Source organism: Oryx dammah, unplaced genomic scaffold, assembly GCF_014754425.2.
Source record: "Oryx dammah isolate SB20612 unplaced genomic scaffold, SCBI_Odam_1.1 HiC_scaffold_4, whole genome shotgun sequence".
In the NCBI taxonomy this organism is placed as follows: Eukaryota; Metazoa; Chordata; class Mammalia; order Artiodactyla; family Bovidae; genus Oryx; species Oryx dammah.
In genome coordinates, this window is record NW_024070188.1 from 87148490 (window position 1) to 87163632 (window position 15143).

At 41.0% G+C, this 15143-nt stretch overlaps 1 protein-coding gene across 1 annotated transcript in view; it reads right to left on the reverse strand.

Moving 5' to 3' along the window:
- PDE10A (phosphodiesterase 10A) overlaps nt 1-15143 on the reverse strand; it is a gene marked incomplete at its 5' end in the record, with an annotated part of 146927 nt that overhangs the window by 52728 nt on the left and 79056 nt on the right. Inside the window, 3 exons of the mRNA XM_040238759.1 lie at nt 1935-2077; nt 11171-11222; nt 13142-13242. Of these exons, the coding sequence (XP_040094693.1) occupies nt 1935-2077; nt 11171-11222; nt 13142-13242 (296 nt within the window). The remainder of the gene's footprint in view (nt 1-1934; nt 2078-11170; nt 11223-13141; nt 13243-15143) is intronic.

Genomic DNA, 15143 nt, shown 5'->3' on the forward strand with positions numbered 1-15143 from the left:
GGGTTCAGTAACTTGCCCATATACTTAAAATATGAGTGGCACAGCAAAAACAAGAATGCAGGTCAACACCAGTACACTTTCCACCACACATATAACCAAACCCACAGGTTATATGATCATGAGATAGAGGACCTCAATTTTAAGGCCTCTGCAATGTAACTACCAAAATAACACAGTTTACGACTTCTGGTATCTTCACTTCTCTAATTTGTTAAATTTAAAAACAGCCAAAATACAGGCATTATTGTATTGGATATATCTTGATATCTAATATCAGTATCTTCTTTTATACAGAAATATATTCTCATACTTATAAATAGTTTTCTTATTACAATATTATAATAATACATGCTCTCATTCAAAACATAGTTAAGATATCTATAATCACAATAGTTGCATATTTCAGTAGCTGAAAAATAGCTTTCATAATATTACATTTTCAACATTATAGAAAATTATCATTCTTGAAATAAAGCTCTACCCCATTGATTTCCCTAAGGAAAATTCAAAAGAGAATTGACACGAAAGAGATTTAACTTTTCTTAAAACACCAACAAGTGAACCCGGCACTGTACAACGTAAAACGCAAGGTCGTCTTTGCCCCGTTTTCTCGTGCTTTGAGCAACATGAACACACAAATCAGACGGCCTTGAGCAGAGTAACAGAGCCTGTTTCATGGTTTATTCTTGATTTTCTCGGTCAGAGGGTAGCTCAGTGTGGTCTCTATCTCCGATCAGTGGAAACATAACCGAGGGGCATGCCCTTAGGTAAATGGCTGGCATTGACTGGTCAGCCCAGAGAGTTACGGCCAACCACACCCCACTCCCTGTTCTGTCTGCGCTTGGAAGTGCAGGCTCCAAGTTAATGTCTTCAAAAGGAGACCAATGCCGGGCCTGCTGAGGAGCTCTCAAACCTTCAGCAGGAGAAGTGACTTTACCTAACTGACTATATCCAGACGAATCTACTGAGCTCTAAACAAACAAACGAATTTTTTTTTACAGAAACCTAAATGGTGCCTGCAGTCAGAGTTCTGTGAGTGTGGAATCCTAGCATCCCAGGAGCACAGAAGGGGAAGCACCCCGTGGCGGGCGTCAGTGTGGGCACATTCCAGGCTTCCTGTGTGCAGACAGATGGCCCAGATGAAGAGCCGGTCCTATTAATAAGGGACAGCATCTCACTCGGAATGTTGCAACCACCACGGTACGTTAGAGCACCTTGTGGAAAAGTAGTTAAACAGCATATACATGTGTAAAACAGAAGAAATGCGAATGTCTAAAAAAGACAGCTTCTGAGCGCTCAGCTTGTCGCGTACTAGCTCTGTGACTGTGCTCCTTGTAGGGGCCCCGGTGGTGGCAGGACTCAGCCACCAGCCAAAGGCCGTCCTGCTCACGTAAGTGACAACAGCAGCCACTGACAGATCCAAGAACTCTTTAGCTTCAAGACGCAGCACAAGAGTGCTCTGCAATCAGTTCAACCGGCTGTTGGGTTGCAGGATAATGTGTTGAAGTTAGGAAATATACCGGGTCAGTTTCACTGCAGTCCAGACTTGCAGACAGCTCTCTGGGTTGCGAGGGGGAGGGGACGAAACTGTCTAAGTGGACCTGCTCCTAGACACAGGAGGCCCTGCAGACCCCAGGCGGGGCGCACCTTTACCTACCTGGGAGCACTAGTAAGTTTTTCCAACATGATTTCCAAAAGGACCGCCTCCGGAAGACGGCATTTCCAGGAGTGACGCTAAAGCTTCCTAGGCGCGGTTTCGCTGGCACTGCAATGTCATGCCCAGAAGCACTACCTTCAGGAGGCGGGTCCTGGTGGGAATGATATCACAGTATGACAAGTGCTGTCAGCACGCCTGTGAAGAGGCACAGACACGTGGGTGACGGAGCACCTGCCCGGCTGCCGCCAAGGCAACCACACGCTACTGCGCGCTGTACCTGATCTCCTTGGTCTTCTTGAAGACGGGCTTTCCTTCCTTTTCCTCTCCAATATCAAAAAGGTCTGAATATAACTCCTGGTTCTTATGGTCTACCTGGAAAAGGGCACAACGGTCGGCATTCACCAGGTTTTTTGCATATATCTACAGACAAACGAGAAAACGAGAGTCAGCCGGTGAGAGGTGCAAAGAGGTTGCAGGTAAATGTTATCAGAAATAAACATGAATTGTGGCTGTTCTAGACTGGAACAGGGTGGGAAGTGAGCATTATGATTAGATAAATACAAGCATGTGAGGATGAAACTAAACCTATGTCACTGGCCATGGGGCAGACGCCAGCCGCTGCTCTGCATCTGGGCTGTGGTGCTGGGGGCGAGAGCGGTACAGCACCCCCAGGGGCTTGGGGGCAGGAACCGGCCTCACTCCCCAAGAGCCTGCCACTCTGGCTTCTCTTCCGGAACCTCCCAGGCCTCCCCGGTGCCCTCGTCCGAGTCTCAGTCAGCTCAAAGGCCAGCTTGACGGTCAGCATCTATTCCAATGGTGGGTGTTTATGAAACACCAGTTGTAAAAAAATATGAAATACAACCTCTAATGAGACTCCAAGTGCTCATATTTACATTAGCTGCAGAATCCCAGGGACAGTGGAGAATCCCAGGGACGGGGGAGCCTGGTGGGCTGTCGTCTATGGGGTCGCACAGAGTCAGACACGACTGAAGCGACTTAGCAGCAGCAGCAGCAGCAGCACTTTATTACACTAACAATAATGTGCAACAAGTAGTGTTTACTACATGCTAGTTTTTCAGAACTTATGTGCACTAATTCACTTAACCCTCACAATAGCATTTTGCACGCCAGAAGACCCGAGGCACGGAGAGGCAACTTGTCTACTACCACACGACTTGTAGAGGGTGGATCTGGCATGGGAACTCACACGAGCTGCTGCCATGGCCTAAGCTCTGGAAACAAGTACGCTTTACTCTTTCTGAATGGAAAACTGTGTATTAATATAGCCATTCATTTGTCCATCAATTCCCTTCAACGAGTATTTCTCTAATGCCTAACACTTCTCACTGTCCCCAGTGGGCTGGGATTACAGGGATGTCACAAAAGCTGTATTTACATATGTTCAGAATTCTGGCAACTTCAACCCTTTAGATGATAGACATGAAATGACTGCTCAGAGAACCATTGCAAAGTCTATGCAAAAGGTTCCTAGGCCACCTTGTGGCCAGAGGAAAAATATATGATCTCATGTAAAAATACCTTAGAGATTTCATAGAAAGAAATTAGAGTGGTTTAGGGACCTGTTCTTCCTCGTCTTTCGTCTTTGTCTTCCCTGTTGTTAGCAGCTGTACTCGGTCACCCAACAAACACTGGATGTTCCTTACACACCGTGAACCAAGTACCCTGGGCATCATGAGTGTCAACTCCCAGGGGACTTCTCTCCTCCACTCGCTGGCTCATGAGTTCCAGGGCAGTAGAAACTGCTTCCGTTCCTCCACAGTATCCCAAATGCCCAGAACCAGGCTTAGAGAAAGGTCAGCTAACGTCCACAGGCCATCTAAACTCACCCCGCTTGCAAACAAAGGTTCACTGGGACAGAACCACGCTTTATGAGTGGTTCACAGCTGCTATCTCAGAAGCCTTGAATAGCTGTAGGAGACTGTGGCCCAAGAAGCATAAAGCTTTACTACTGGCCCTTCATAATAAGTTTGCCAGTCCTCAGGTTAGCACATACCAGATATCTCTATAACCTAGCAACCCTCAATAAACACTTGAGGAGGAGGAACAACATATAGGAAGGAAGGAAGTGGTGGGACTGCACTGCTAGCAAGCTCAGGAGATCTTGGACTATTAGATGATAATAATGAGCCTGAACTGTTAAATCATATACGTGAAATCTGCGCCCTTGGTGGCCACGTCAGCTGCCTAATACTCTGGCACATATTTATGTTAATAGTTGTAAACATCTGGATGAAATGGACAACTTTCTAGAAAAAGAAAATGAATTTGGGAGAGAAATATCTGAATGAAATTAGAACAAACAGCCAACTGAAATACTGTAAAAAAAAAAAAAAAAAACTATCCTCATAAAAGGCATCAGGACCAAATAATTTCAAATACAAATCATTTAAGAATTTTCAAGAGTAAAGTCTCATCTAATTTAAACTAGTGTAAGTTCAGACAGATGCCTGGGTCAGGAAGATCCCCTGGAGAAGGAAATGGCAACCCACTCTAGTACTTTTGTCTGGGAAATCCCATGGACCAAGGAGCCTGGTGGACTATAGTCCATGGGGCTGCAAAGAGTCAGACACGACTAAGCAACCAACACACACATCCAAGTTCAGACAAAACGAAACCTCTCTAGTTACTCTTACAACCCTTGCTATGTCACTGATACTGAAAACTGACAAAGATACTACAAAAAAGAAAATCACAGACCAATTTATCTTGGAAAGAGAAGAAAAATTATAATAAAAATATCAGCAAGTCAAACTTGAGGATAATATTTTTAAATTTTCAATAATTTAAAATTACACTTCACTCACAACTTCCAGTATTGGAAAGTCTATTATTATAGCTCATAAAGCAATAAAAAAAGGAGAAAAATCACATGACTATTATCATGGCTATCAAAAAATATATGTAACAAAATTCAGTATTTATGATAAAATTTTTTAAAATAGAAATTTTGTAGAAGAAAAAAATATATGTATGCATACATATATCAGTATACACAGACACCCTAATAATATGTGAAAATTATAGTTTACATCATAGAAAATGATAAAATATCAGAATCATCCTATTAAAGTTAAGACATTAAAGTTATGCACAAGACAAAGATATGTTATCATAATTATTAATACGCAATTAGGTAAAAGACTGAAAAAAGAAATGGCAACCCACTCCAGTATTCTTGCCTGGAGAATCCCATGGACAGAAGAGCCTGGCAGACTACAGTCCATGGGGTCTCAAGAGTCGGACACAACTTAGCGACTAAACCACTAGCAGGTAAAAGACAACAGTTCTAATGTTATTACAAGTAGTAGGAAAAACTTCTGCTTTAAGATAAGTCACTCTAAATATACATTTATTTTTTAAATTCTCCCTGAATATTAATTAAGCTTTCAGTTTGAAATGATACTCATAAGCTGGAAAAGAATTAATAAAGAAATCCTAGGCATATTTTGGTAACAGTTATGAACTCCAAGCCTTAGAAAGTGAAAAGTGAAAGTCGCTCAGTTGTGTCCAACTCTTTGAGACCCCAAAGACTATGCAGTCCATGGAATTCTCCAGGCCAGAATACTGGAGTGGGCTGCCTTTCCCTTCTCCAGGGGATCTTCCCAACCCAGGGATAGAACCCAGGTCTCCAGCATTGAGGGCAGATTCTTTACCAGCTGAGCCACAGGGAGACCGAAGATTATCAGAGTGGGCAGCCTTTTCCTTCCCCAGCGGATCTTCCCAACCCAGGAATCAAACCGTGGTCTCCCGCATTGCAGGTGGATTCTTTACCAACTGAGCCACAAGGTCATCATAAAAGCCAGCCTACCTCCTACACACCTTCTCTCTCTCTCCTACATACAAACACAGGTTTACTTATAAGTGAAAATAATTCTTGACAGCAATAGAGGATTTCAAATTCAGTGGAAATATATCTTCAAATTTCTGAGGAAAACATTTTAAACTTAAAATTCTTTACCAGATCAAGCTAACATTCAGACATGAGACAAAATAAAGATATTTCAGAAGTACAAAGTACTCGGAAACTTACTACTTTTGAACTATTTCGGAAAAAGAGATGAGCTCAAGAAAAAATTAATAGATAATTTCAAGAAAGCATAGGATGACCTGGAGTGTAAGCAAAATTGACGAGCAAAGAAACTACTAAAGCTATAATTAAACTGTACATTTCATTAGTAAATGATATCTATGAAATTACAGCTGTCATATAAAAGTTAATTAAAAAGACTGAAAATATCTGGTTGTGTAAAAATATATATATAAGATTAGAAGGCCAAAAAGGAGGGAGTAGGGGTTTGTTGTTCTTATGGTTAGTGAAGTCTCCAGAGGACTAGGCCTATACAGAGGTGAGCTGCACAGACCCAGAACAACCCATTCCTGAGATGTCATTTGAGCCCCCAGGCCCAGCAATCATAGGATTCTGAACCTTCAGGTCTCTCCAGTGTGATACAAGCTAAGAAACTTCCCCTTGATTCTCTCAGGCTATTGTGAGTTAGGTAGTGACGTTTTTTGCCTTACATCAGAGAGTCCAGACTGACAAACAAGCTCAAGGCAAGTCTGATATGAGAGAGGGGGGAGAGGGAGAAAATAGCCATTAATTGAATTACAGATGAGGAAGAGAATTTAAGCACAGGCAAAAAAGACAGCCATTAAGCAACCTTACTTATGTATGTAGATGAAAAAGTCAGAAAAATAATAGCAACCAATTCAGGAGTGAAGACTACAACTACATGAAAAGTGAAAGTGAAGTCGCTCAGTTGTGTCTGACTCTTTGCGACCCAACGGACTGCAGCCTACCAGGCTCCTCTGTCCACGGGATTTTCCAGGCAAGAGTACCGGAGTGGGTTGCCATTTCCTTCTCCAAGGGATCTTCCCAACCCAGGGATCGAACCCAGGTCTCCCGCATTGCAGGCAGACGCTTTATCATCTGAGCCACCAGGGAAACCCAACTACATAGGGATCGATAATTCCAGGAATGCAAGAATCATTTAACATTAAGTGATAAATTAATATGGTTCCCTATTCTAATTGATTAAAGGAAGAAAAATTACATAATTTTAATAATGACTTACAAAATTTGATAATGTTTGACACCCAATCTGGTATAAACTCAAAGAAAGGGATAGAAGGAAACATTTTTAAGATAATAAACAGTATCTACTGGGGGGCCTTCAACAATTATACACAGCAAGGACACATGAGAAGCATGCACATTAAAGAAACTACAATATATTCACTCTCACTGGTCCACTCCACAGTGTTCTCAGGTCCTAGCAAACTCAGTAAAAAAGAAACAAGACATAGTGTAAACACTGGGGAAGTAGAACCACCACTCTCACTTATCACTATAAATGATCTTTCTTGAAAATCCAAGATTGTAAACGGAAAAAACAACATACCAAATATGGGGGATCAAAGTCAGTACATTCAATCAAGAGAGATTTTTTTTAACTGAAAATAAGACAATGCTGTTGCACAAGAAGACTCCATACACTAAACATATCAACTCCACTTAGGATTTTATGAAATTCAAGGTAATTCCAATGTAAATCACTCTCCACGGTGAAGAGGGATATATCATAGGAATGCTGGGTTCATATAACACCCCAAAACCACTCTGGATAATACACTATAGATCAATAAGACAAAAATTTAAATAAACACATGGTCGTCTTAATAAATGCAAAGAAAATAAATGAGGACAATACCCAACATCCAATCATGATTTAAAACATTAAAAGAGCTAGGAGTAGAAGGAGATGTCCTCACCCTGATAAAGGCGACCTATGAAAAGCCCACAGCTAATCCATGTGCTTACCTGTGAAAGACTGCAGAATGGGTGCAGGATATCCGCACTCACCATCCGCTAATTCAGTATTGCCCTGGGGGACCTAGCCAGGACAACTATGCAACGGAGGGGACAAAAGGTATACAGGTTAGGATGGAGGAATTAAAACTATCAGTAATTGTGGATGACATGTAAAAGACACTAAAGAATCCACCAGGAAACTACCAGAAATAATGAGTTCATCAAGACTGTAGGATAGGGGATCAAGATAGACAAAGCAAGTTTCCTTCTATAAATTTTAATGAAACATTTGGAAATAAAATTAAGAACACATTAATAATAGCATTAAACAGCAGTAAAAGATAAACATCGAGGAGTAACTTTATGTGGAAGTGTTAGCTACTCAGTCATGTCTGATTCTTTGTGACCCCATGGACTGTAGCCCGATTAGCTCCTCTGTCCATGGGATTCTCCAGGCGAGCATACTGGAGTGGGTAGCCATTCCCTTCTCCAGGGGATCTTCCCCACCCAGGGATTGAACCCAGGTCTCCTGCCTAACAGCATTAAAAGATAAAACATCTAGAAATAACTTTATCAAAATAACAGCAATGCTTATACTCTGAAAATTACAGAAGAGTGTTGAAAAAATTAAGAAAATTTAAATAAATGGAAAACTCCCTTGTTCCTGTACTGGAAGACTTCATATTATTAAGAAGGCAATATTCCCCAAATTGATGTACAGTCAACAAAATCCCTATCAGAAACCCATATGAACTATTTGTAGAAGTTGACAAGCTGGTTTCTAAAATTTATATGGAATTGCAAGGGACTCAAAATAGCCAAAAGAGAAATGAATATGAAGAACACATTTGGAGGAATTCACACTTGCTGACTTCAAAACTTGCTATAAAGAAACAGTAATCAAGACAAGATGGTACTATCATTAAGCTGGACATACAGGTCAACTGAATAGAATGGAGACCCTAATAAGAAAACAAGTGTGTGCACGCTCAACTGATTCCAGGAAAACCACGTTTAAAGGGGAAATAAGAGTCTTTTCAACAAATGCTGCTGGTAAAATTGGATAGCTACCTGCAAAAGAAGGAAACTGGACATGTTCTTACACCATGAACAAAAATGAACTAACATAAGTGACTACCCTAACTAAATGTAAAAGCTAACGCTACAAAACTCTTAGGAGAGAATACTGGAGTAAGTTTTCATGGTATCTGATTTGGCAGTGGATTCTTAGATATGACACAAGTATGAGCAACCAAAGTAAAAAGATAAATTAGACTCCATCCACGAAAATTAAAAATGTTAGTACTTCACGCTATCAGGAAAGTGAAAAGATATTAATACACAGATGGGAAAAATATTTTCCAACTATACATCAAATAAGGGAGTGGTATCTACAATGCAAGAAGTCTTAGAACTCGACACTGAAAACTGAAGTAAAAAGCAGTCCATGGATCTGAATCTTTCATCACCTGGATAGAGAGTCAATCTCATTAGTCCCCAGGAGCTGCTAAGCAGAGTCACACTGAGATGGCACTTCACATCTACAACAATGGCAATAATCAGAAACTAAGATAATGACCAATGTTGGTGAGCGTGTGGGGAAATCAGAAGCCGTGTGCACTGCTGGTAGGAAGGTAAACTCGTGTTAGGTGCCACGGAAACAGTTTGACTGCTCCTCAAAAAGTTCAGCATAGAGTAATCATAGCACTTAGCAGTTCCACTCTTACCTAAAACAACTGAAAACAGGGGTTAAAACAACAAAAGTAATGTACCCAAATGCTCAAAACAGTACCATTTGCATTAGCCAAAATGTGGAAACAAACTCAAATGTCTACCAGCTGATGAATGGATCAAAAAAATGGTGGTATGCATAGTCACACAATAGAATATTAGTTGCCTACAAAAAGGAATGAAGTAATCACACATACTACAGCACGCATGAACTTTGAAAACACTATGCTAAGTGAAAGAAGCCAGGCAGGAAAGGCCACATAGTACAGGATTCCTTTTATGTGGGATTTAGGTGAAATCCACAGAAGAGAAAGTAAATCAGCCCGTTGCTGCAGGCTGGGGAGTTCAGGGGATGGGGAACAGACAGGCGACAGCTAAAATGCTTGGAAGTTTCTTTCTGAAGTAACGAAACGCTCTAAAATTCACTGGCGATGGTTGCAGCTGTCTGAGAATATGCTAAAGACCACTGAATTAAGCACTTTAAATGGATTAACTGTATTGTACATGAATTATATCTCAATAAAACTGTTTTCTAACATAACATTAAGAATACAAGAACTGGTCAATGGCATTTCTTGTACTCCTGGTACAAGCTATATGTCAGATCATGTTATATATTTTTATGTCTTCTTAAAAACTTTTCATTGCTTTATAAATTCCTTAAATTTTGTCATAACCAAAGAGGCTATTTTTCTTTTTACTGTGCAATCAGTTACTTTCTTTTTCTGTCCAAACAAAGCTGACCCTTGAACACTGCCCACCCAATAAAAAACCCACATTTAACCTCTACCACCCTCCACATATGTGGTTCCTCCGTATTCACAGTTCCACATCTACAGACTCCACAACTCCGGATGGTGTCTCACTGCAGTATTTAACTACTGAAAAAAGTCCACGTATAAGTGGGCCTGTTCAAACTCATGCAGCTCAAGGGTCAACTGTAGAATCATCAGTGTAACCACTTACAGGGAGAATGTGCTGAAGGCAGTGACCCCTACATGACCCTCAGGAAACGCTCTGATGCTGCGCATGGCACACTCATACCTGACCTGCCATGACATCAGCGAAACAGATCACTGCGCACCATTAAATCTGGGGACGAAAGGAAGCCTTGCTGCCCAGGATCACCGTGTCTTGAGAAAGCCCAGGAAAACGGGAAGGAGAAAGAACACTTATCAAAATACGCAACAAGGCATAGATGGTCCCAAGCAAGCCTGCCTGGCGCGCTCGTGTCCACACGCACACCCCCTCCAGCACCCTGAGCCTGCCCTCAGCGGACCCTCTCCCGAGCACTAAGGCAGCAACACTTCATGTGGGGAAACCAAACTCTACTTCCTGGAGCCTTCAGTTCTAGCCCGAGAGTCTTCTGGAAGAGAGAAATAACTTAGACCAAAACTAAGTAGAATGAAACTCAGGGTTAGAAAGAAACATCGGAAATTCCTAATAAAACCTACATGTAAAAAGTATTCTGAACAAAGAAAAAGAGATTAAATGCTTTTTCAAATTAGCTCTCCATTAAATAATGGAAAACTCGGTGATATTTTTCAAAACATTATTCATAACCCCTCCAAAATTAACAGAAGTGACAGATAAATCAAGGTGATGCCTCCAGATCACTTTCATCATATTTAAAACAGCATGTATGTCTTGTACATTAAAAGGCTCCATCATATATTAAGACTCCTAGGAGTAGTGTTAGTCACTCAACCGTGTCCGACTCTTTGCAACTATGGACTGTATCCCCCCAGGCTCCTCTATCCACAGGATTCTCCAGGCAAGAATACTGGAGTGGGTAGCCATTTCTGTCTCCAGAGGATCTTCCCAACCTAGGTATAGAACCTGGGTCTTCTGCATTTCAGGCAGATTCCTTACCATCTGAGCACAAGGGAAGCCCATATTAGGACATGACTAAAGGTTAAACAAAATAATTTTTACAACAGAAGGCAACCTACCATTATGTGTTCAAGTAGAGAATCTATTGCAACTATGTTATCAAAATACGTTCTGAAAAAAAAAGAAAGGTAAAATCTTTAAGTAATGTTATTACAACACAGAACCTATTAAACTTTGAATACATTTCCCAATTTTGTCTACATTTAAATAAAAAAACAGAAAGGTATATGTTGTTTAACTCTTTTCCTTTTGGGGAAGCAACCAATAATATTATTTTAAAGAGGTAAACGAAAGTTTATCATTGACTTTAGTATAAGGGCTCTAATTCCAGAGATCGCCTTCAGTAATTATTTTATCAGCAAGTATTCAAGGTAGAGAAAAAGTTTGTAGCATTTAACTAAAACGATGAAGAAATAAAACTGGTACATCAAATTTAACATCTCATTAATAACTTTGATATAAAATAAAAATATTTAAATTTGCTAAATATCATTAATAAGATAAAAATATAAATAATCACTGAAAATCCCAAAAGCTAGAATGTAGTTTAACTGTATTTTTTAAAAAAGCAGGGAAATTCATTTGAGAAGAAATATCAGAATACAAGTAATGATAGGATCTGTCAACTCTACACAAGTAAATACAGATTCATCATTATGAACTGCAAGTAAATATCTGTGGGGCACGTGGCACGTATATTAAAACATAGACTGGAGAAACAGATAAATCAGCAGGCATGTGTTACAGGGAATATGTAGCAAATACTCTCAACACAGACTGTTGGCAAGGTACCGCTCTCAGTTTAGGTCTGTGAGAGTTTAGCCATGTATTCAGGATTAAGATAACTTACAGCAATTAACAATGCCCTTTTCAAGAAGAGAAATCATCTGACTTGAAGCTGTTAATATGCTTAGTTACAACATCTACTGAGGAATATCCTGCGAGGAACAGGTTGAAGAAAATGAGTTTTCCCCTGGGGAAGAGATTTAGGGTGTCACATGAGGGCTTTAACTGGGCTTTGGGAGGCTTGCAAAGTGTTCAGAGAGGCTAGCAAGAGGCCGAACACGGCTTCCCTTCCCAGGTGTCTCTGAAGCAGTCACATCTGGTGTCCAGACATACTCTTTCATTCTGTCTCAGAGAAGATATTGATAGTTGGCTGGGGGAATCAAAAGAGCACGCCCTCCAACCCAAACTTCCCTAATTTAATATTTCAAAACACGAAGATGCAATTTCAAAATCACAAGTGAGGGGATTACAGAATTTGGTGATGAGCAAGCTAGGGACACGTCAGCGCAAACAGCGTCAGAGCTGCTGCGGAGTGCTCCTTGAGTTAATAACCTGTCGTGGGGTGGGGCCCTGAAGCTAGCACATCCTGGGACGTTTTCAGATCTCGGCCACTGAGCAGACGGTCAGAGAGATATTAATACATGACCTTCCCTATAGCAAGCAAACCTGGTGTGGATCTGACGTTTAATAAACATCTGTACTTGCTTCCACTGCCAGCCTAAGAGACTTTTCCTAGGTTAAACTCTGGGGAAGTGCAGCATCTTTTGGAGAATGGCACCTGAGATACTACACATGGGAAAATTGAAACAATAATGTTAATAGCATGTTTTAGTTTACTGAAGTTCACAGCAAAGGCCAGAGAGGACTTCAGGAAAATGATAAACTACAACATTTCCCCTCCTTCTACTGCTGTCAATTCTCTCCTATGAAAACAGAAACACTTAGGGCATCTCTCTGTATAGTCTCTAACACCTTCTGGTGAGTCATTTACAAATATGCCGAACTGCAGATTAAGATGATCACATATACATCTTCGATCCTTTACTTGTGAAGTGAATGTGGATGAGAAGGAAACTCTCTAATCCCAAACATGATGGACCACACTTACTGGATCTCGTGCCTGATAAAGACTGATTTTCTGCTAGTGACTGCAGTGGACACCAGTCTGTCATGCTGAGGGCTGGCGCCTGATCTAAACTGTTGACCAGTTAGAGCTTACCACATCCCTGGAAATGAACACTTACTTTGATACATCGAGTAGAAAGTCATTCAGTTCAGTCTGTTTGGCAAGACCTCTGCATACCTGCCATACAAAACAGTGGCTATTAATTTTGAGGGATTTTTGTTTATTTTAGGAATGAAATTTCCAGAATATTATTTACCTTATTTATTTAAAAAGGCATAACACAATCACCACTTCAAGGATTTTTAAAAATTGTTCAGTTCAGATCAGTTCAGTCGCTCAGTCGTGTCTGACTCTTTGCGACCCCATGAATCACAGCATGCCAGGCCTCCCTGTCCATCACCAACTCCCGAGTTCATTCAGACTCACGTCCATTGAGTCCGTGATGCCATCCAACCATCTCATCCTCGGTCGTCCCCTTCTCCTCCTGCCCCCAATCCCTCCCAGTATCAGAGTCTTTTCCAATGAGTCAACTCTTCGCATGAGGTGGCCAAAGTACTGGAGTTTCAGCTTTAGCATCATTCCTTCCAAAGAAATCCCAGGGGTGCTCTCATTCAGAATGGACTGGTTGGATCTCCTTGCAGTCCAAGGGACTCTCAAGAGTCTTATCCAACACCACAGTTCAAAAGCATCACTTCTTTGGCACTCAGCTTTCTTCACAGTCCAACTCACTTCTTTGGCACTCAGCTTTCTTCACAGTCCAACTCTCACATCCATACATAACGACTGGAAAAACCATAGCCTTGACTAAACAGACCTTTGTTGGCAAAGTAATGTCTCTGCTTTTCAATATGCTGTCTAGGTTGGTCATAATTTTTCTTCCAAGGAGGAAGCGGCTTTTAATTTCGTGGCTGCAATCACCATCTGCAGTGATTTTGGAGCCCCAAAAAATAAAGTCTGACACTGTTTCCACGGTTTCCCCATCTACTTCCCTTGAATTGATGGGACCAGATGCCATGATCTTTGTTTTCTGAATGTTGAGGTTTAAGCCAACTCTTTCACTCTCCACTTTCATCAAGAGGCTTTTTAGTTCCTCTTCACTTTCTGCCATAAGGGTGGTGTCATCTGCATATCTGAGGTTACTGATATTTCTCCCGGCAATCTTGATTCCAGCTTGTGTTTCTTCCAGTCCAGCGTTTCTCATGATGTACTCTGCATATAGGTTAAATAAGCAGGGTGACAATATACAGCCTTGATGTACTCCTTTTCCTATTTGGAACCAGTCTGTTGTTCCATGTCCAGTTCTAACTGTTGCTTCCTGACCTGCATATAGGTTCCTCAAGAGGCAGGTCAGGTGGTCTGGTATTCCCATCTCTTTCAGAATTTTCCACAGTTTATTGTGACCCACACAGTCAAAGGCTTTGGCATAGTCAATAAAGCAGAAATAGATGTTTTTCTGGAACTCTCTTGCTTTTCCCATGATCTACCGGATGTTGGGAATTTGATCTCTGGTTCCTCTGCCTTTTCTAAATCCAGCTTGAACATCTGGAAGTTCACGGTTCACATGTTGCTAAAGCCTGGCTTGGAGAATTTTGAGCATTATTTTACTAGCATGTGAGATGAGTGCAATTGTGAGGTAGTTTGATCATTCTTTGGCATTGCCTTTCTTTGGAATTGGAACGAAAACTGACCTTTTCCAGTCCTGTGGCCACTACTGTGTTTTCCAAATTTGCTGGCTTATTGAGTACAGCACTTTCACAGCATCATCTTTCAGGAGTTGAAATAGCTCAACTGGAATTCCATCACCTCCACTAGCTTTGTTCGTAGTGATGCTTTCTAAGGCCCATTTGACTTCACATTCTAGGATGTCTGGCCCTAGGTGAGTGATACACCATCATGATTATCTTGGTCATGAAGATCTTTCTTGTACAGTTCTTCCATGTATTCTTGCCACCTCTTCTTAATACCTTCTGCTTCTGTTAGGTCCATACCATTTCTGTCTTTTATTGAGCCCATCTTTGCATGAAATGTTCCCTTGGTATCTCTAATTTTCTTGAAGAGATCTCTAGTCTTTCCCATTCTGTTGTTTTCCTCTATTTCTTGGTCTAATCGCTGAGGAAGGC